Source organism: Salminus brasiliensis, chromosome 22, assembly GCF_030463535.1.
Source record: "Salminus brasiliensis chromosome 22, fSalBra1.hap2, whole genome shotgun sequence".
In the NCBI taxonomy this organism is placed as follows: domain Eukaryota; kingdom Metazoa; phylum Chordata; class Actinopteri; order Characiformes; family Bryconidae; genus Salminus; species Salminus brasiliensis.
In genome coordinates this window covers 4,483,192-4,504,526 of record NC_132899.1, presented here as the reverse complement: position 1 = coordinate 4,504,526, position 21,335 = coordinate 4,483,192, and the positions used below count along the sequence as shown (strand labels likewise).

Sequence of the window (21,335 nt, the reverse complement as noted above, 5' to 3'; positions counted from 1 at the left end):
GACCAATAGAAATGCTCCGAAACGACTGGGAATAAAATCTTGTGAACATTTGTATTGTTTCCTGAAATGCTGTGATTTTGGAGATGACAGCAATGAGCTTTTTTATATTTGATGAATATACTATACTATAAAGATTTACTATAATCGTAATGCCATATTTATCAGCACCACATCATTTTAAAAAGGCTACACAGTCTTTTACACAATTAAAAAATTCAATGTAAAAAAAACGCCACAAAACCTCAACTGACTAAACTCGGTAAAGTAGGATGCCCATACTGTCAAAAAACTGGACAGAACTAACTCTCTCTCTCTTTTTACCTTCTCTAAGTAAATGGCCACCCAGCCCGACCTGCTGGAAGATTGCCTGCTGAGGTCCCCTCTACCTGCGTCAGACCAGCTGCCACCTACCAGTCCGACCATTAGGCCCCCCACCCACCACCACCACCCATACCAGACCAGTGGCTCACCCGCCTACCACTGCTACCTGTTTAATGACCACGTTCAAACCTAAATGGACTCTATCTAACTATCTGCCACTATTAATATCACCACTATGAACTATCTATACCATGATAATTATATTATGATTATGATCAGAGCAGGTTGGTAACTTTTATAATCAATAATTAATAAATAGTTCTGATCAGAGGAGGACGGGTCGAGTCCCCCTTGTGAGTCTTGGTTCCTCCCAAGGTTTCTTCCTCCAGCTCTGAGGGAGGTTCTCCTTGCCACTGTTGCCGTTGGGGCTCACTGGGGGTCTTGGATCCTTCATGTCTTACGTTATTTCATGTCTTCTTACGTAAATTTAACTTGACCTTTTATGTTATTTTGACTGAAAACACTGAAATCAGTGAAATCATCGACATACATTATGTCTTATCATGACATACACTGACCAGCCACTTCATTAACACCACCTCCTTGTTTCTACACTCTCATATATCAATATATAGAGAGTCTATGAGTCTATAATCACAGACTCAATTTAGACAAAAGTTTGTGGACGCATCTCTATTAGCCAAACATACTGCATGAGCGTCTGGACCAACCTTCAATTCAGCCAACGTTTTAGCACCCCACATTTTACCACACCATAGCAACACATTAGCAGCCTCCCAGTGGCGACCTAGCAACCAACAGCTATATCATAGCAACACTACTGTGCTGCAAGCACTCTCACGGTTTCTGCAGTCCATCTGTTTCTCTGCATACTTTGGTAGTTAGCCTCCTTTCACCCTGTTTGTTCTTCAGTGGTCAGGACACCACAGGGCTGACCACCACAGAGCGGGCAGGTAGTATGTGGGTGGTGGGTCATTCATTTCCAGCACTGCAGTGACACTGACTGACATGGTGGTGGCGAGTGTGTGTGTTAGTAGTGTGTGTTATGCTGGAGTGCTTAAACACTGTGTCTGTCCACTCTATTATTAGACAGACCTAGTCGGTCCAGCTTGTAGATCATTAATTGAAATCAACAAGGGTGTTACATGTTGGGTGATGATCACCACCCCACCTCATCTTCCTTAACTCCCCAACTCATCCCAAAAGTAGTGGATGGAGCAGCACCACCATTATTCCAGAGAACACAGTTCTTACACTGCTCCACAGCTCAATGCTGCTGGGGGGCTTTATACCCCTCTAACCCATCGTTCTACCTGTTCTACTAATGTTCACCCTGCTCTTACGGTGCTTTCACACCTATCCTGTTTGGTCCAAACCAAAATAGTAGGTGTGAAAGGTGCTGCAAACCACAGTTCGAACCAATGGACCATAAATTGGTCAGGTGTGAAAACACCCTTACAGTAATGGGATCCAATGGGGGGGGCTAGTCTGACCTGTACTGATGCAATGTCATGAATTAAACCTCAGCTTTTTCAGCAAGTTGCCTTACGCTTGATGCAGCTTCTTTCAGTTCTCAAAGGCTTCCTTGATTTCTCAAAACCTGCAAAGCAAGGCCTACTTCTGCATTTCCTGACTGGGGCGAGCAGTACCAGCAGTTACAGGCAGCGAACTTCCTCTGAGCTTACCGCTAACTGGCACACCAGGCTTACAAAGCGAAAGCCTGGTCCCTAAAGACTCCAGTAGAACTTCACCATCATGAATTAAGCTACTGTGACTATCTGGAGATCTGGAGAGGGTAAGATCTTTACTCAGCCTTACGTTTTGGACTCTCCATATGAGCAGACAAACGCATATGATGAACATGGTGGCCGTTATAGCCACGCTGATCATGAGGAGCATGTGATGAACCATGCGGCGCTTGTTGCACTCCTCTTCTGGATCTCCGTCTGAAATGAAAAGAACAAGCTGACTTATTCGCACATACGTCAGAAGATAGCTAGAGATACTAGAGATACTGAGCTTCACAAACACTTCTGAGAGTTGAACGTCAGACATCAGAGCAAGGCTGAGCTCATTCCCAGGCCTGAGAATGACAAGTTCCTCTTGGTGGTAGAGGGTGAACAGGGTACAGCTGCTCTCTGCTTGCTGTTATCTCCGTCTGGCAGCTCCTACGTTCTGCATGTTTTTGTCAAAGGTTGTAGAGAAGCTAGTTTGGAGACTGCTGTGCTACGACAGCGAGCTGTGGTGGAGAGGATTAGTCAGAGCTGACAGGGTATGACCTTTCTGAAGCTAATATATTTGACCAATTCCTTCCTCTTGGTGTTTTGACGTGTCATATAACAGTCGAGTGATGAGTGGCTCTGTGAGATGATTCAAAATATCAGAATAGTAAATTGATTGATTAACAATTATGATTGACAGAGCTGTACAGAGCACACAGTACACTAAGCAGTTGCTATGGCATCACAGGTGGTCGCTGTGGTGTTAATAAGAGGTGGTTGTGGTGTTGCTAAATGGTTGCTATGGTGTTGCTATGGTACTGCAAAGTAGTTCTGAAGGTGTTGCTAGATGATGGCTATGGTTTTCCAGGTGGTTGCTGTGGTGTTGCTTAGCGATTGTAAAAGTAAAAGGTGTTGCTAAGCAGTCGCTATGGCATCACAGATGGTCGCTGTGATGTTACTAAGAAGTGTCTATGGTCTTGCTAAATGGTTGCTATGGTGGTTGCTAGGTGGTTGCTATGGTGCTGCAAAGTAATTGTGACTGTGTTGCTAGAGGATGGCTATGGTATTCCAGGTGGTTGCAGTGGTGTTGCTTAGTGATTGTAAAAGTGAAAGGTGTTGCTAAGCAGTTGCTATGGCATCACAGGTAGTTGCTGTGGTGTTACTAAGAGGTGGCTATGATGTTGCTAAATTGTTGCTATGGTACTGCAAAGTAGTTCTGAAGGTGTTGCTAGATGACGGTTATGGTAATTCAAGTGGTTGTGGGGATGTTGCTTAGTGATTGTAAAAGTAAAAGGTGTTGCTAAGCAGTTGCTATGGCATCACAGGTGGTCGCTGTGGTGTTAATAAGAGGTGGCTATGGTGTTGCTAAATAGTTGCTGTGGTGGTTGCTAGCTGGTTGCTATGGTGCCGCAAAGTAATTTTGACTGTGTTGCTAGAGGATGGCTATGGTATTCCAGGTGGTTACAATGGTGTTGCTGAGTGATTGAAAAACAAAAGGTGTTGCTAGGAAGTTGTTATGGCATCACAGGTGGTTGCTGTGGTGTTACTAAGAGGTGGCTATAGTGTTGCTAAATGGTTGCTATGGTGGTTGCTAGGGGGTTGCTATGGTGCTGCAAAGTAATTGTGATGGTGTTGCTAGATGATGGCTATGGTATTCCAGGTGGTTACAGTGGTGTTGCATAGTGTTTATAAAAGTAAAAGGTGTTGCTAGGCAGTTGCTCTAGCATCACAGGTGGTCGCTGTGGTGTTACTAAAAGGTGGCTAAAGTGTTGCTACATGGTTGCTATGGTGGTTGCTACAGTGTTGCTATGGTACTAAAAAGTAGTTCTGAAGGTGTTGCTAGATGATGGCTATGGTATTCCAGGTGGTTACAATGGTGTTGTTGAGTGATAGAAAAATAAAAGGTGTTGCTAGGAAGTTGTTATGGCATCACAGGTGGTTGCTGTGTTGTTACTAAGAGGTGTATGGTATATGGTGTCTCCGGTGTTGCTAAATGGTTGCTACTGAATGTCAGGTGGTTGTTATGGTGCTGCTTAGTGGTCGATAGGGTGTTGCAAGGCAGTTGCTATGGTTTCCCAGGTGGTTGCTATGGCATTACTCAGTGGTTGCTATGACGTTGCTATGGGGTTGCCTGGGGCAGTGGTGGTTCAGCGGTTAGAGCACCAGGCTACTGATGACAGGGTTGTGGGTTTGATACCTGGGCTCGACAAGCTGCCGCTGCTTGTCTCTTTAAGCCCCGCCTTCTCACCCACACACCTGCTCTACATATATACCTGCTTCTACATGCAACCATTGGTCAAACTGCTCCAGTTCTTCACAGAAATCCAGTGGATTTGTCTCAGTAAAACCAGGTGGGTCAAATATTCGAATTCTACTCTATTCTAAACTAATTTTAACTGATTTATGTATTTCTATTGGGATTGAATATATTAAAATGTTGTGTAACAGGGTGGTAAAAGTGACTCGTGAGACTCGTGGGTCGAGCTGCAGAGAGCTGATGGGGTCATGCAGGCTGCGAATGCTTATTAATGTTCATGGACTATTAGCCTAGCTGCATGGTTTTAGAGGTATTTAACCCCCGTCCACCTTCACACACCCCCCCCCACACACACACACATTACCACATTATAACCTAGGCCTACTCGAAGCCCTGACCACAGTGGATGTTCAAGTGTCCGCAGAGACATGTGGTGTGTAACCAAAATATGGTGACCCTGATGTGAACATCAGCCCGAATTGAGAAGAGCAGAGAGCAAAGAGATGCTGCAGTGAACTATTCAGAGGCAGTCACAGACGGGGTGCCGGAGCGAGTGGGGGGGGATTTTGTCTCTACCTGGCAGCACCTCTGGCCATAGATGAACGTAAGAAAGTTCATGGTGGATCTGGATATGGTGGATCATGTCTGATGTGGAGTTTCCTTCTGATTACAAACCCTAGAGGTACTTCACAAAGCAACATCCAGTCATGTGGAACAGTTAGGACACTACCTGAAACTCTCATATTTAAACATCTGGACATCAGAATAAGACTAAAGTTAGACCGAGATCACAGAGGCAAAGACCCTGGACTTCTGGAACAACATGCTTTGGACAGGAGAATCATCTTGAGGCTCTGCTCTTGAGCTGAACTTGCTAGGACGGCCTGACCTGGCCATGCTGGTCAGCTGTTCCACTTGTAGATGATTTAGTGGACAGTGGAACGGTGGCCGATTTCTAACTCTTCTGAGATCCTCCTAAACCCCTTCTCAGACTCCTCTACATCCCCACCCTTCTTTCCGAAGGCCTCAGAGAGCTCTCTGGATCTGGCCATGGTGGTAATCTTCTTCACCGCTCCATCAAGAGCAGACCAGACTAAGGGCCCAATGTTAGCGATCGTTTGGTGAGCAGCCAGCGTCACTTGATTTAGGGGGCGTGTCTGTGTGTCTTTGCTATGGTAACAATGGGAAACGTATGGCCTGCTTGGATCGAAATGTACAAAAGTCATGTACTGAGTCTCTTAATGAATCTTGGGTGTGTTTGTTTTGGGCGTAACGTGCACTAATAAACCAATCAGCGTATCTCTCGCCATCCCTTTAAGAGCCAGGTGCGGTCAGGCTGACCTTGGCGGGTTGCTATTTCAGTGGTGTAAATCGTGGGGGGATATACGAGCGTCTGACTGTTGACTGTCTGTCTAGGCTGTTTTCAGTCAGTGGAGCTCCTCCTGTGTTTTCCGCTGCCGAGATACACAGCAATACTCCAGAAACTGACCTGAATACCCCTCATTTGAGACCACCGCACCTATAGGTGTAAATATATTCACAAGCAGCGCTGCTGTTTAAACGACACAGGAAGAAGGAGTGAAAATAGACTGTTGACGGGGTGGAAGATAGCAACAAGCATTGTGACACGCCTTGTACAGGGGGTAAGATCGGGGCCTAAGTGTATAAGTAAGTAATAAATGTGTGTTGGGGGGGCTGAGCTTTTTCCTCACAAAAATTAAAAATTAAATTTCTATTAATTCCATTCATGATTAAAGATGTTTCTTCAGCTGTGGGAGTTTAGTTAGATCACCTCAGATGTTTAAATATGTTGAAGAACACCATGTCCTAAAATCTGGATCTAAAAGCCCCTGTTGAGCCTGCATTGCAAGTATTCTCCGGGATGCTATTCTGGACTGTAGAAGCTACAAAGGAAGTTCTCATCATATCAAAAGTCAGTAATGGGGAAGCTTTGTGGTTTACTAAGCTGCTACTGTGCCCCATGGCAGAAAAAGCCGCTTCCTTAAATATGTGTGAAGCCCCTGAGGGCAGCCAAGCTAACAGCGTCGCTAGTTACACTGTGAGCCAGTTACACTGTGAGCCAGTTACTGTCAACACTGCCCAAAGAACATCACCACTCTACTGGGCTATTCTAGAATTGCTAGCTGAATGGGGTCATTGGTGGTCTGTAAGGGTGGTCGGGTCTTGGGTTTTTTGGGATTTCCTTGAGCAATGCCACTTTTGGAAGAACCACTTGTGAGTGTGAAGAATGTTCAAATTGAGAAGGAAACATCATGTGAAAGCTCCTTAAACCTTCAACAAGGTTCTTCACACTCACGCTATGATCACTACTTCAAACAGGCTGCTTCTTTATGGAACCAAAAGTGGTTCTCCTATAGCATCACTCAAAGAACCTTTTGTAGCACCTTTATTTTCAGGAGTATTTTAAATTGACCTGAGGAAGAAGCTGATGGAGAGATTGGAGACGATAAACTTTAAGTGTACTAGTGTGTCTCAAAGAGTCAGAACATCATGAAAACTGGTTCGAATCCCGGGTCATACTGCCTGCCATCAGCAGCCGGAGCCTGAGAGAGCACAATTGGCCTTGCTCTCTCAGGGAGGGTAGATGGCGCTCTCTCTCTCTCCCCACATCTCCTTAGGCACAGGCGTCTGCTAGCTGATGCTTTAGAGCTTGGGACCCGAAGCTTTCCTGAGAGAATGGTTACCAGATGATGTTGCATCTGCAACAGTTGGTAAAGAGGCAATGGCTGGCTGAGCATGTGTCGGTCCTCACCCTCCCAGTTTATGGGATGAGGTTCATGTGTAATGGGGGGAGAGAACTAAGGAGTGGATTGGGTTATTGCCTAAAAATTGAATAAAAAAAATTATTTAAAATCAACAACAATGTAAACTGCAATTTTTTATATTTATTTAGTGTAAAATATTTTTTTTTTATCAGTATGGCTTTTGGTTATAATATATAAATTATACATTAATATTTCTAAACATTAAACATCATTTATTTAATCATTTCTATGAAATATAAATGAATTTTGGATTTGAATAAATTAATAACTTAAACTTTATCAACATGAAAAACAAAAAAAGTTTGAAATATGTCACTTTAAATGTAATTAATATAAAATATGACAATAACTTATAATAATGACTAATAATAACAACTAATAATAATAACTTAATAATAACTTTTTTCTTTTTTTAATGATATTCAATTTTTTTAAGATACACAATCGCTAAAAATAAAGGTGCTACAAAGGCCTTTAGATGCCATAGAAGAACCACAATTGGTTCCGTAAAGAAGCATGTTTATAATAGAGCTTATAGTGTGAGTGTGAGAACCCGCAAAAGCTCTTTCCCAGTGTAAAGGTCCTTCAGACTCAGACTCAGTTCTTCTATAGCATCACTCAAGGAACCCAGACGAAGCCAAGACCTGACCACTATCACAGACCACAGACTGAAAGGTCTGCCAGCAACAAACGAGAGTCTAGTGCCTGGGACCAGACCAGAGGCAAGACCATAAATAGATTGGAAAGGTAGCAGGAGGATTTAACACTAGATCTGAGAAGATATAGGTAACCACTGAAGCTGATGTAGGAAGAACCTAACAGGAAAGAAGAAAACACACGTGTGAACCAGAAAACAGAAAAGTACTCTGGCTCATTTCCAACTGTGAAAACGTATAATCATACTGTCATGTTTTAGTTGTTGGGGTGGGGGGATTTAGGAAAGCCAGTGACTCTGGACTCTGCTGAGAGTTGGATGATCTACAGCCAGTTACAGCCAAAATGACTGCAATTTTGCAATATTGCAAAAAGCAGTCTTAATGAGGGTCTGGGGACTTAATGGTGTCCTAGAATGGATCTTGGCTGAATAATGAGAGTTCATCGAAACTGACAAACCTCAAACACTGTTTTTGACAATTCCTTGATTTACACCCACCCAGCCCACCAGAGAAAGCCTTCCGAAGCCTACTCAAAGCTGTACTGCAGCAAAACACCACAGACACTTCAGCTCATCACCTCTTGACTCTGCTAGTCATGAGAATATGGGTTGCTACATGAACCAGGTGTTCCTCATATTCCAAGCCGAAAAGCTAAAGCCAAGGAATGGCTGGCTATCAGGGCTAGGCTACAAGCTAAAACCCCAGCTCTGATAAATGCCCCTCGGGACAGCCTCTTCTACTCCCTTTCAACTTCAACACACTTCAAAAGCCTGATTGGGAATGGTTTGGCCTGCAGGTGAAGTGTATAATATGAAACAGAGGGGACCAAGGATGGAATCCTGGGGTACTCCCTGTCTTGTTTATACCTTTAGGGGGAACCTGTTGTCTGTTAGTGAGATATGACTGAAACCTATGATGATGTATGTGTTACGATTTATGGTGCTGGGAGGTCTGGGAGGATGAGAATGCTGGGACTAGCATCAGTTTTAAATTAAGTGTTATTCAGACTGAAGCCAGTCATAATTGGGCTCATATTGGGCCTTATTTACCAACCTTCCCCAAGACAAACTTTTATACACAGTTTTTATGACAGGTTTTCCAGTCTTTTCTTATTCGGGATGCATACAGTGGGATCCATCAGTAGAAGAGCAGAGCTGTGAACGATTCTGTGCTATATATATATATATATATATATATATATATATATATATATATATATATATATAAATATTTGTCATAAAAACATAATATTGTATTGGTTTAATTCTGTGTAGTCATGGCAACACTGTACCTCTCACAACGATGACCGTCTCACTGGCTTGTTTGAAGTTGAGCTGTGGCTCCGTAAACAGCCATTCACAGTAGTAGCCATCTGTGTCTCTGATCTGCAGCTCAGACAGTTGCAGGGTGAAGTCACAGCACTGGCCTTTGACTGACAGGCGATGCTTAAAGTTCTGGTTGATTGTCGTAGTATTTTTTGGTATATAAAGATAGAATAGCTCTCGCTCTTTGGGGTAGCGCTGCTTCAGATACAGGCCGATGGGCTTTGTGGACGTGGTGGAGCAGCGCAGCTCGGCCGTGGAGTTGAGCTGGGACAGGACGATGGCTGGTGGGGTCTGGAAGACTTTGGGATCATCTGCCAAATAATACAGAGAGAGGGGGTTGGACCTGTGTGCAGTCTAGACAACACATGGCTTTCTTGTTTACATTTATTAAACATCAAAAGTTTGGAGACATGATATAAGTTTGGAGATATATATGTATGTATATATATATATATATATATATATATATATATATATATATATATATATATATATATATACATAATGAAGAGAGCAACCTATATGATCAGTTTCTCTGATTTTACTATTTATAGGCAGTGTGTTTAGAGAAATTAACATTTGCATTGTATTTAATAAACCATGGACAACATTTCCCCTAAATTCCAAATAAAATATTTACTATTTAGAGCATTTATTTATTTATTTATTTGCAGAAATGACAACTACTCAAATCAACTGCTCAAATAATGTGAATAAATGATGATAATAATTATAATGTAAGGAACTTATTATTGAAATTTAAACAGCACAGTACTAATATAGTACTAACAGGCAGATAACAGTTTTAAGCAGAAAGGGGGCTGTTTGGGTTGTCGTACTATAAATGCAGCTGTTATGTGTTATTTTATTATATGTATTATATTATATTATATTATATGTATCGTGTTTATCTATTTTGAGCATAGTGATCTCCCCAATATAACAGTAACCTACTGATTTTTAAAGACCTGGGTTTTCCAGCTGTGCCCCTTTATATTCTGTGTGTGCCCTACTTCGACAAGCAGAGCGCCCCTGGCTGTTGGAATAAAACCGTGTCTCTATTTGTGCTGTTTTTGTTGTTTTTACTCTTCAAGTCGTCAAAGTACAAAGTACAAAGTACACAGTGAAACGAAACAACGCTCCTCCAGGACCACTTTACACTGGATGAACACTTTATCGGGTTCCTTCTATTGTAAAGATACTTATTTGGAGATACAAGGTTATAGTAACCATTTTCATTACTAAACAGAACGCTTTTGAGTTAGCATGTACTTAGGAGGCCCCATCCACCCTGCATTATGAGGTGAACCCAATAACAATACACATACAGCTACATACAAGTCATATTATTTTTATTATAATGTATAGATATAATGTTTATATATAATTTATGTCATATAATTTTTATATAATAATTTTTTATCATATTATTCTTTTTTTAGGGTTAAGTTTTCATTTACTGCTTTGAAATTATTATGTGGCAAGTCGTTTGAGAAAGCCCACATACAGATGTTTAGGGTTTAAAGGGTTAAAGAGCCATATTGTATCTTTTAAAAAGTAACTTTACAAGAAACTTAAAAAATGTATAACTTTTAATATATGTTTATATACTAAAATTGTATTTTGCATCTTAAAAAATGTGCAAAGGGTGAAAATAGCAAACACAAAACTAACAAAACAACAAAAAGACAAGATTTGATTTACTTTGCTTTCAAAAAATGAAGAAAGACAAAATGCAAAATATTAAAATACATAAGATTATTAAATATCTACTCCTCCTTAGCCTGCACCTTTTGAGTCACTAATCAGAAATCATGAAGACTGAGGAGAAATGGGAATCACTTGAAAATTTCAGTAGCTTGAGAAAAGAAGGGGCTATAAAATTCGCCTGAAAAAGACGACTCAAAACATTGACACACTGATTCAGCCTTCTCAGAAAATCACAAAACCTCAAACGTCATCACTGAGAGCAGATAGGATTGATAAGGAGTGCAGATGTGAGTCAGAGGAGTCTCGGTTTCATGGTTTATAAAGCTAACAGTGGAAGTTACAGCGAATAGGGCAACGTGCCATTTTAAGGGTCTGTTTTTCAGAGCTTAGCTTGTAAAAATGGAAACTTTATGAAGGATGAAGGTGATGTAGATGGTTATTTGAGCGAAGGCATAGAAGAACCCCTTCCAGTGGTTCCATAAAGAACCATGTTTGTGAAACCTTTAGAGACCTTTATCATCAATCATCAAGTGATTAACCATTAAACCACTAAAAGGTTCTTCACTCTGACAAGAGATCCAGAGCCACTTACAAGGTGACTTGTATTACAGATGTGGGCCAATGTAGTGTTAGGAGTCTTGCCACACCAACCACAACAGATAGACAACTACCAGTATAAATGGAAACTTTATAAAGGATGAAGGTGATACAGATGGTTATTTTAGCGATGCCATAGAAGAACCACTTATTAACCACTAAAAGGTTCTTCACTCTGACAGGGGTGAGAAAAATCAGGTATTGAAAGTAAAAATCCGCCCCAGGATTTTGCTCCAACTACCAGGATAGCTCTGTTTTTCAGAACTTAGCAAGTAAAAATGGAAACTTTATGAAGGATGAAGGTGATACAGATGGTTATTTTAGCGATGCCATAGAAGAAACCATAAAGGACCATGTTTGTAATAGAGAAATGTGAAACCTTTAGAGAACTTTATCATCAACCATAAAGGGATTAACCATTAAACCACTGAAAGGTTCTTCACTCTGACAAGAGATTTAAAATATAGGTCCTGAAAGTCAAAATCTGCTTCAGGATTTTGCTCCAACTACCAGGACAGCTCTGTTTTTCAGAACTTAGCAAGTAAAAATGGAAACTTTATGAAGGATGAAGGTGATACAGATGGTTATTTTAGCGATGCCATAGAAGAACCACTTATTAACCACTAAAAGGTTCTTCACTCTGACAAGAGATGGAAAACTAAAAGTCCAAAAAGTAAAAATCCGCCCCAGGATTTTGCTCCAGCTGCCTGGAGAGCTCTGTTCAGAGCTTAGCTTGTAAAAATGAAAACTTTAGGTCCTGAAAGTAAACATCCACCCTGGGATTTTAACTTTCTGGACCTACACTCACCCACACTCTATTGTTTTTTATGAAACCAAAAATTCAGTTGCATCGCCCACAGGACCCTTTCTTTTTAAGATCGCTCTCATAAATCACAGCTCTAGAGACAAGGAACAACAGTCCCCTAAGCAGTGTAGCCCCTAATTCAGCTGTTATACCATCAACACGCCTACACTACTGGTGAAAAGTTTCAGAACGCCCTCATTATTGTCCACTGGCAGTGCTGCATGGCCCAAGCCAAGCCTGTGGTTCCTATTTTACCATCTTAGCAATGGCTTTTCTACTGAGACTCCGCCTGTCCGACCTGCAGCTCTGCGTCTTCTCAGCTGAAACTGAGAGTGTCAGAAACCTGAGCTACAAGGTGTTGTTGACTGTCGGACACAGTCTTCTGATGCTGTTGTATCAGACCTCTTCCTGTGCCAAGCCTGTTCAGCTTCCTTCAGTTTACAATACATCTGCTGATGGACTCACGTCTGATACAACAGCATTGAGAGTTGAGAGTTGAGAGCGTGCTCTACCTGTGGTTCTACCTGTATTCAGGGTCTTAGTGTAGTCATTATGAGAGCAGTCTGAACAGTGAGAGCAGTTTTGGGTAAATACTGCAGTAAAGGGGGCAGTAACTCTGCTCTCCGGAGGGGTTTGCTCATTGTACAATGTTTGCATCAATAAAAAAGCTCAACTTCCCTCCATTAATACAAACCAGAAAGTGGTTAACCAATGGCTTGTTCCCTTTTTTTATATATATAACAAAATATAAAATATTTATATAACATTCAGTTTTCAGGTTTTGAGCCCTGGCACTTTACTGCTTTGTACCATTTGAGGTCACTGGACTTGAATTGCTTGGAAAATTGAGGGTGTTCTAAAACTTTTGACTGATTGTGTATGTTAGAATGCCGTCTATTTTATCGTTGTTTACGGACACAGTGTCTTTACTTTGCAGCAGCATTAAAATATCGCTCTGAAGAGGAAATATGAGTCATAAGAAGCCCTGAAGGCCAGTGTAGATGAAGCTGTTTAGCGTGGAGCTCACCTTCTTCGGTGATGGAGGGAAGTGATGGAGTGCAGCGGCAGGCCAGAATTAGCCAGAAGAGAGTCTGATCCATCCTGCTGCAGCGGCTCTGAAGATTGCTGGAGGATGCACGGTGACCTCCACATCTAGGCGCATCTGAAAAAGTAGAGCATCAACAAACTTCCTCCATCATCTGACACTGGCAGGAAATGTGGTTTCCATGTTACTGCTTTCTGCTGACAGTCACGAAAGCTTCGGGGCCTCTCGAGTGAGGCGTTTGATGTGAGGATGAGACTTGCGATACTGGTTACGTGAAAGTGCTGATGTTTTCACCTGTTTCCTGTAAATTCTCCAGAAACTGCGTGTGATAAACAACCAGAGACTCTGTGTACAGCCCTGGTTTTAGTGTATCACAGAGAAGCAGCATAATATCAGACTGTATTTCCAATATTCATGAGGAGAAAAAACAACAACAGCTAAAAAGTTGTAGGCCTCTGTGGCAGTAAGTGTTTTTATAGGATGACCTGGGGATACGGTGCTCGTCTACTGTTGTATGCTCCTGACCACTGGGACACCTCGCAATCAACTTGTGACGTACAGGACTGTGAGACATAGAGTATAATAATCATAATTGAGTGTTTATCAGCTCAGTAAAACACTGATATTAGAATAAACACTAATAAAAGTGGTGGTGGTTCTCCATCACTGTGTTCATCATTAGAACATCTCCAAAGTTCTCCCCTCTCATGGAGTCTAGTGTTATTTAGAGTTCTCCTCAGATCAACACCTGGTTTGGTGGTAAATCAGGGCTTAATGATAGTAAATCAGGTGAGCTGCTGCTGCTGCTGCTGCTGCTGCTGCTGATGATGATGGAGTTGAACACATCCTCCACGCTGTGCTGGCTGGACTGGGGGGCGTCCAGGAGAAACCTGGAGGAACCGAGCTCTGTTCTTCAGACTAGCTCACCGACAAGATCTCACTACTTTCTCTCTTCAGAATGAGAAGCTCTTGTTTCTCCTTTTACTGGATTCATGTTCACCTGCTTTATCTGTTCTGAGTTTCTATAGTGAAGAATCTCTCAGTATTAGGCTCAGTGCTGTATATACAAACCACTGTACAACACTGACCACTTCCAGATAACTGACCTTTGACCTTTTTCCACTTTAACTCCTCTTTGCTTCCTGACAGGTTGTTGCAGGATTCAGAGCTACAGTAAATGAAGTTATGGTGCTTGGAGTCGAAGTGCAGAATCTGAAATCTGAACACACCTTTCTTTTTCCTTTTTTACACAAAACCATGTCCCCAAAAGTCCAAACTCCTGTTGTTCTGATGAGGACAAGCACATACGAAGTGTTGTTCAGTTTGTTGCCAAAGTGAGGATCACACTCGCTTGGCTGAGGCAAGGAAGGGGAATTCGAGGATGCTGGGCTGGAGTTCTGGGGGGGTTTCGAGCTGATGGGACCTGAAGCCAGACCCCTTATTTTTGCCAAACAGAGGCTGAGCATAACTTGGACCATCAGGAGGAGCGAGGATGGTGTTATAGTGTGTGTAGTGATGAAGAGGAGGAGTTTGTCCTGCTGTGGTAGATGTCCTGCCAAGGGTGGCCTTGTGACAGACCCTCAAAAAATTCGACCTCACTATCTGTGCACCACACGCCATGTAGGTGTCTCTCTTTTTCCATGTTTTGGTAATGAGTGCCAAATGTAGGCAATGTAATGCTGGGCTTGGGATCACAGGGGAAGTCCTTAAACTCCCAAACCAAAGCAATGCGCTACAGGTGAAAAGGTCGGCAAGCATGAGATAGGGAGGGAGCAGGATGATATATTTGATTTTACACAGAAGGAAAGAAAGGTCAGGTTTTAAATGCCAGATTTAAGTTATATATATATATATATATATATATATATATATATATATATATATATGCGCAGTGGCAAGAAAAAGTATGTGAACCCATTGGAATTTTATGGTTTTCTGCACTAATTTGTCACAAAATGTGATCTGATCCTCATCCAAGTCAAGCATATTAACAAATATAATGTGCCTAAAATAATCACACACAAAACCCATGGAATTAATAGCTGGTTGACCCCTCCCCTCTGCAGCAATAACCTCAACCAGGCACATCCTTAACCAGGGGCAGTGGTGGCTCAGCAGTTAGAGTGCCGGGCTGTCGATAACAGGGTTGTAGGTTCAATTCCTGGGCATGGCAAGCTGCCACTGTTGGGCCCTTGAGCAAGGCCCTTTACCCTCTCTTCTCCCCGGGTGCTGGAGTTGGCTGCCAACCGCTCTGGGTGTGTGTGTGTGTGTGTGTGTGTGTACTCACTGCCCCTAGTTCATGTGTGTGTTTACTAACACAGATGAGTTAAATGTGGAGGACACATTTTGCAGTACAGTGACAAATATGTGCACTTTTACCTGTAGCTGTGGATCAGACCTGCACATCGTTCAGGAGAAAGTTTAGCCCATTCTTCCTGGCAGAACTGCTTTGGCTTTTCATGTTTCTTGGATGCCTCATGTGTATGTCTCTCTTCACGTCAGTCCAAAACATTGCTTTAGAGTTGAGATCTGGGATCTGACTTGGCCACTCCAACAGGCCGATTTTATTTTCTGTTGTGGACTTGCTCTGGTGTTTCGGGTCATTGTCCTGTTGCATCACCCAACTTCTACAGAGTTTCAGCTGAGGTACAGACACTCCCACATTATCCTGTAGAATTTTTCGATACACTTGGGAATTCATCTTTCCCTCAGTGACAGTAAGCTGGCCAGGCCCTGATGCAGCAAAGTGGATGTGGGTTTTCATGGTGATGTGCAGTGCCTTTTTTTTTGTATCTTAGTTTCATCTGTCTACAAAACATTTTGCCAGTCCCGCTGTGTATGTCAGTGTCCAGCTATGTTATTCTTAGTAATATGTTATTCTTATATCTTCATTGTGTCGGGTCATAGACAAACTGCTTGTTCAGGGTTTTGCAGACTGTAGACTCACAAACACAGATGTTAGCCTGCACCAATGAGTCTCCGTTGTGCTCCTGGGGTCATTTTGACTGGGCGCCCGCTTCATCCCAGAGTAGCCACAATCCCAAATTGTCTCTATTTGTAGATTGCTTGCCTCACTGGAGACTGGTGACTTTCTAAGGTCTTTAAAATTCACCTCCAGCTTAGTTTAAACCAGCAATTTTTGATCGTAGATCCTCTGAAAGCTCTTTTTGGTGAGGCATGGCTCACATATGTGTATCCCTCTTGTGTGGAGCAAGGTCAGAAAGTTGGTTGGTTTCTACCAGTCAAAGTAGCTCTAGTCTACACCTCCAAACTAATATTTTTAAGACGACTCCAGGTCTGCTTTTTGGAGATCCTTAACTCAAGGGTTCACATACTTCATGCACTAGCACGAGTTTTTTATGATTGTTCTCAATGAAGACATGAATGATCAGAATTGCATTCATATTAATATTTTAGAAAATATGTATTTGTCAATATGCTTGACTTGGATGAGGATCAGATCACATTTCTTGACAAATTAATGCAGAAAACCATGAAATTCCAAAAAGTTCACTGACTTGCATCTGTATGAGCGTCCCAGGCAAAAAATGAGCGCCTTGCTTGGTTAAGGTGGTAGTAACTCCTGGTCCTGCAGAGGACGCTGCATGAGGATGATCAGGCTATAAATACCTGTGGGTGTGTGATGGTACTCATAGTTTGAGAAGAGGTGATACAGTGCAGCGAGTGTCTCATTGGATGTGTGGAAAATGAGTCACAAAGCAGATGTGAATGATTGGCATGCCCAAATACTATTACTCCTTTTTGCCAAAGACCACATTGTGAAGGATGTAGGTCATATGGGTCTACTAGCAGTGGCAGAAATCCTTTGGTGGTCTTTCAGCCACAATTCTGGTGAGAATTTCCTGTAGACTGGGATTTCTGCCACTGCTGGTAGACCCATATGACCGTATACTTCCATACACCTGCAGATTTAGCTACTTCCTTTACACTGTGATCTTTGGCCACGTCCAAATGCAGTCACTTCGTTTAGCCAATCATTAATGATCTGCGTTGTGACACATTTTCCAATATCCAATGAGACACTCCATGCTCTGTACCTCCTCTTCACAATGAGTCCCGTGTGAGTCCCGTCACTCACCCTGCAGGTGTTTATAGCCCCATTGTCCTCATGCATCTGCAGGAGCCTGAAGTTACTACCAGCTCATGAACCCTCGATAGTCTTGAAGAATTCCCTGAGGCAGAGTAATATTTAAGGTTTCATCGATGGTAGCAAAGTGTCCAAGCAAATCATTTCCAAAACATGACACTACCACCACCATGCTTCACAGCTGGTATGAGGTTCTTCACTGGTCAAAAAGTGAGAGAGTCTGAGAAAAAAAGGAGCAAATCTCATCTTCCCTACAAAAGTTCTCTCACTTTCAAGTCTTTTTCAGCCAGGCTACAAACTTCATGGCTTTGTCAATCCAGCATTCTGGAACCCGCCACTACATCACACTTCATGATCTGCCCTCAATGAGGCACCACACCACTTTTACTAATTCCTGTAAAGAAATTTTGTGAGAGTGCCAACCATATGCACAAACCCACTCAGAGCTCATGCCACCATGTAGCCCACCAGGAGCCCATGTATTCAAAACCCAAGTAAGTCCAACATGAGCATGTTGGTTTGGTAGGTAGTGTTGTTGTGGCTTCCACTTAACTCCTAAATAGCGATTGCCATGACACCACCTTACATCTAGGGTATGGTGGGATCAATAATGTGCCATTTTAGAAGACGGAGCTAATCAGTAACAATTTACAATACGGTTTCTTAATTAATGCCTAAGTGACTCTTTACTAAACACAAAATGTATCCTCATAGCTCATTAATTACTTCTCATTACAACCTTCAATGTTAATTAGTATCCAGTCTTCTGTTATTGTAGTAGCTACACATTTAGAGCTTCTTTAACTAATAGTAAAGTGCTTACTAACTGCTAACTGTAATCAGGCATGACAATGTCAGGTATCCACGACATACTTCTCCACACAATGAACTGCAATCTTAACATAAGTATATGTAATATGTATATATAATATATAAGTAACCAATTGTGGACCATTGTACTAAGCACAGTTCATAGACAGGGGAGGTGGTGTTCACAAGGTGTTCAGAAGCCTGATGGCTTGTGGATAGAAACTGTTCATCAGTCTGGATGTCCTGGACTTCACACTCCTGTAGTGTCGGCCCGATGGTAGGAATGTGAAGAGGCTGGGTTAGGGGTGTGTACTGTCCCTGATAGTGCTGTGGCCCGCCTGATGACCTGACACTCCTGCCTCTTCCTCCTTTATAGTCCTCTTACTGATTTCTGTAAAGCTGCTTTGTGAGAGCGCTATATGAATACATTTGATTTGATATCAACAAGTACGGCATTCTTTTAGAGCTAAGTCAGAGCTTTATAAGGCCAAAAACAAAGATGCACTTGTTAGATATAACATTTTAACCTCCCCAATAGAGTTTCCCATTGTGATTACAACAGCCTCCAGTTGTCATATGATGTTATTCTGTTCAGTGAGTGACTGGAATTCTTTCCAAGTTCGCACACTTTAACTGGACAAGGCATTCCTTGTACACAAAGTTCGAAGCATTGTAATGTCTAGACTGTGTGCATGTGCTGCAGCATTAACACACTCTCCTGAAAAGCATATGGGATGAGACTCATGTGAGCCACCTGGAACCCACCTAGCCCACGAACTTCCACCCATGAACTTACCTCTCTACTCTCCTATCTTTCCTATTATGTCTGCCCTCTCAATGCCCTCGTTTCCTCCACATCCTGCATCGCCTTCAGAAAAGCATTCCACTCTGACACCCACTTCCTTTTTTTTTTGGGGGGGGGGGGGGGGGGGGGTTGGAGACTCTCTTGGGGACACAGAGGGAGAGGAAACCAGTGCGGAGGAGTTAGAGTGTTTCAGGACACTGCAGTGGTTGCACAATTTTGGGGGACCCTGAACTCCTACATGTAACACACCATGCCTAAACTGATGGTCACCCTAAGAGTGATTTTAGAGAGTGATTGTATCCAATTTACTGATAGAATTTTACTAGTTTATGATGATTAATTAACATTTTGGCAAAAATAAAAACAATACTGATCAGGGCATGCATCATGATCAATTCTCTCATTGAAAAAAAAAGTGGCAAATCAGTAAAAGCAGAACAGCTGACCAAAATGATATAATCTGTGGCACGGACAGTGCAGTTTACCCCATCAATATCATAATATCTTAATAAAAATGTTAATCTGTACATGTAATGGTCAACGTTACAAGTGTTCCTCAAATCCCTTCTGAGCGGTACTGCACCTGCCGGTGAACAACGCCTCGTTTGCTGACCGCCACGCTACAAAACCTGCCATGTCCTCATCAGTCCCTGGCAATAAAAGCATTAACTTCCATTATGTTGATGTAGGTTTCCTATACAGTATGTTGCACTGTACATAATGCTCATGATCACATTAATAAAACATTTTAACTTTTAATTCAAATCTATAAATATTCAAATACGAGTGAAACATAGAAATAGGACTGTAACAGTTGGTGTTTCGAGGCTGGATGCAAGTGTGAGCTTTCTTTATTAGACCTTTTAAGAGACTCTAAAACAGAACTACGAGTAGCTATAACCATAAACCTCGGGAGCAAGCAAGACTTACAGGGGTGACCTACCCTCCTTTGGTCAGAACTAAATAAGACTGTTCAACTGCTCATAGTAGAGTAATGGTAAGAGTAATGAAAATAATGCTGGTTAAAGGTGGTGATAATAATAATAATAATAATAATAATAGCAAATCCATGGTAGGCAGGTAGCAGTAGCAGGAGAGTGGGCAGCTAGTCTGACTCAGGCAGCAGGTGAGCCTAGCGGTCAGTCTTCTGTAAACTATAGTGACTAAAGTGACATTGCTCACTTACTTGTACCATTTTAACGAGTCCAATGTAGCAGGTGGATTGTTTCCGAATATTTGCATAACTTTTAAAATGAAAAACTTACTGGAGGAACACAAACGAAACAAATACCAAAAATCCTAAAAATCAAACAAAACAGCAAACAAAGCAAGAAAACCAAAACAACAGAACATTAAAGCCAAAGGACCTCAAAATACCGTCACCATAGCAACCGAACACCATGAACATCAACATCGACAACACCAGACACCAGGATCAGAGGAAACCCAGGGGAATAAGAGCACAAGACACAAACAGGAACACCTAGTGAGGATAATGAGAAAGCAGGGCTACAAAGAAGACACAGGTGAGAACACTAATGACTAGGCAGAGCTAGGGCGGAGACAAGGGAGGAGACATGAACACAGTCAAACCAGAGCCATGTGCTGAAGAGATTGTGGGAAAACCAAAGCAAAGTACAGATGCCGGGACCAGGAAGAGAAAACACAAGGGCAGGACACAGACACACATCACAAGGACAAAGTGTACTCGCACTTACAAGGCCTTTCTGCATGTCACTGTGAAGCAGAACATCTGCACATCATTGCCCAGCAATCCTCACAACTGGTGCATGGCCAGTTCTTCCTCCGCAATTTCAGATTCCTTCTGAAGGAGTAAAGCAGAGCAAGAGCGGGGAAGTTCATCTCAAAAATTCTTTCAGTTTGAGATACATGAGACGTGTAATGATGTAATAATTTAAGCTGCTTAAAGGAGAACGGAGGGAAAACCCATGAAATCCAGACAGTTCTGTTGCACAGAAGAATCACAATACCTATAACACCATACACACACACTCTACATACACACTATAAACACACACTCTACATACACTATACACACACACACACACACACACACACTCTCTACATACACTATACACACACACACTCTACATACACACTATAAACACACACTCTACATACACTATACACACACACACACACACTCTACATACACTATACACACACACACACACACACTCTACATACACTATACACACACACACACACACTCTACATACACTATACACACACACACACACACACTCTACATACACTATACACACACACACACACACACACTCTACATACACTATACACACACACACTCTACATACACACTATAAACACACACTCTACATACACTATA

At 42.1% G+C, this 21,335-nt stretch overlaps 1 protein-coding gene across 2 annotated transcripts in view; it reads right to left on the bottom strand.

The window, feature by feature from the left end:
* Nucleotides 1-19,012, bottom strand: part of LOC140544112 (uncharacterized) — a 19,828-nt gene extending 816 nt beyond the window's left edge. The window contains exons 1-4 of one of the 2 annotated variants that reach the window (XM_072667491.1): nucleotides 18,959-19,012; nucleotides 13,227-13,361; nucleotides 9,054-9,398; nucleotides 2,161-2,288 (exon numbers count right to left, since the gene is read on the bottom strand). In XM_072667491.1, the coding sequence (XP_072523592.1) occupies nucleotides 2,161-2,288; nucleotides 9,054-9,398; nucleotides 13,227-13,299 (546 nt within the window). In that variant the 5' untranslated portion in view covers nucleotides 13,300-13,361; nucleotides 18,959-19,012. Of the gene's footprint in view, nucleotides 1-2,160; nucleotides 2,289-9,053; nucleotides 9,399-13,226; nucleotides 13,370-18,958 lie in introns of those variants that run through there. The other variant, XM_072667492.1, reaches the window with a different exon arrangement.
* Nucleotides 19,013-21,335: the final 2,323 nt, after the last annotated feature.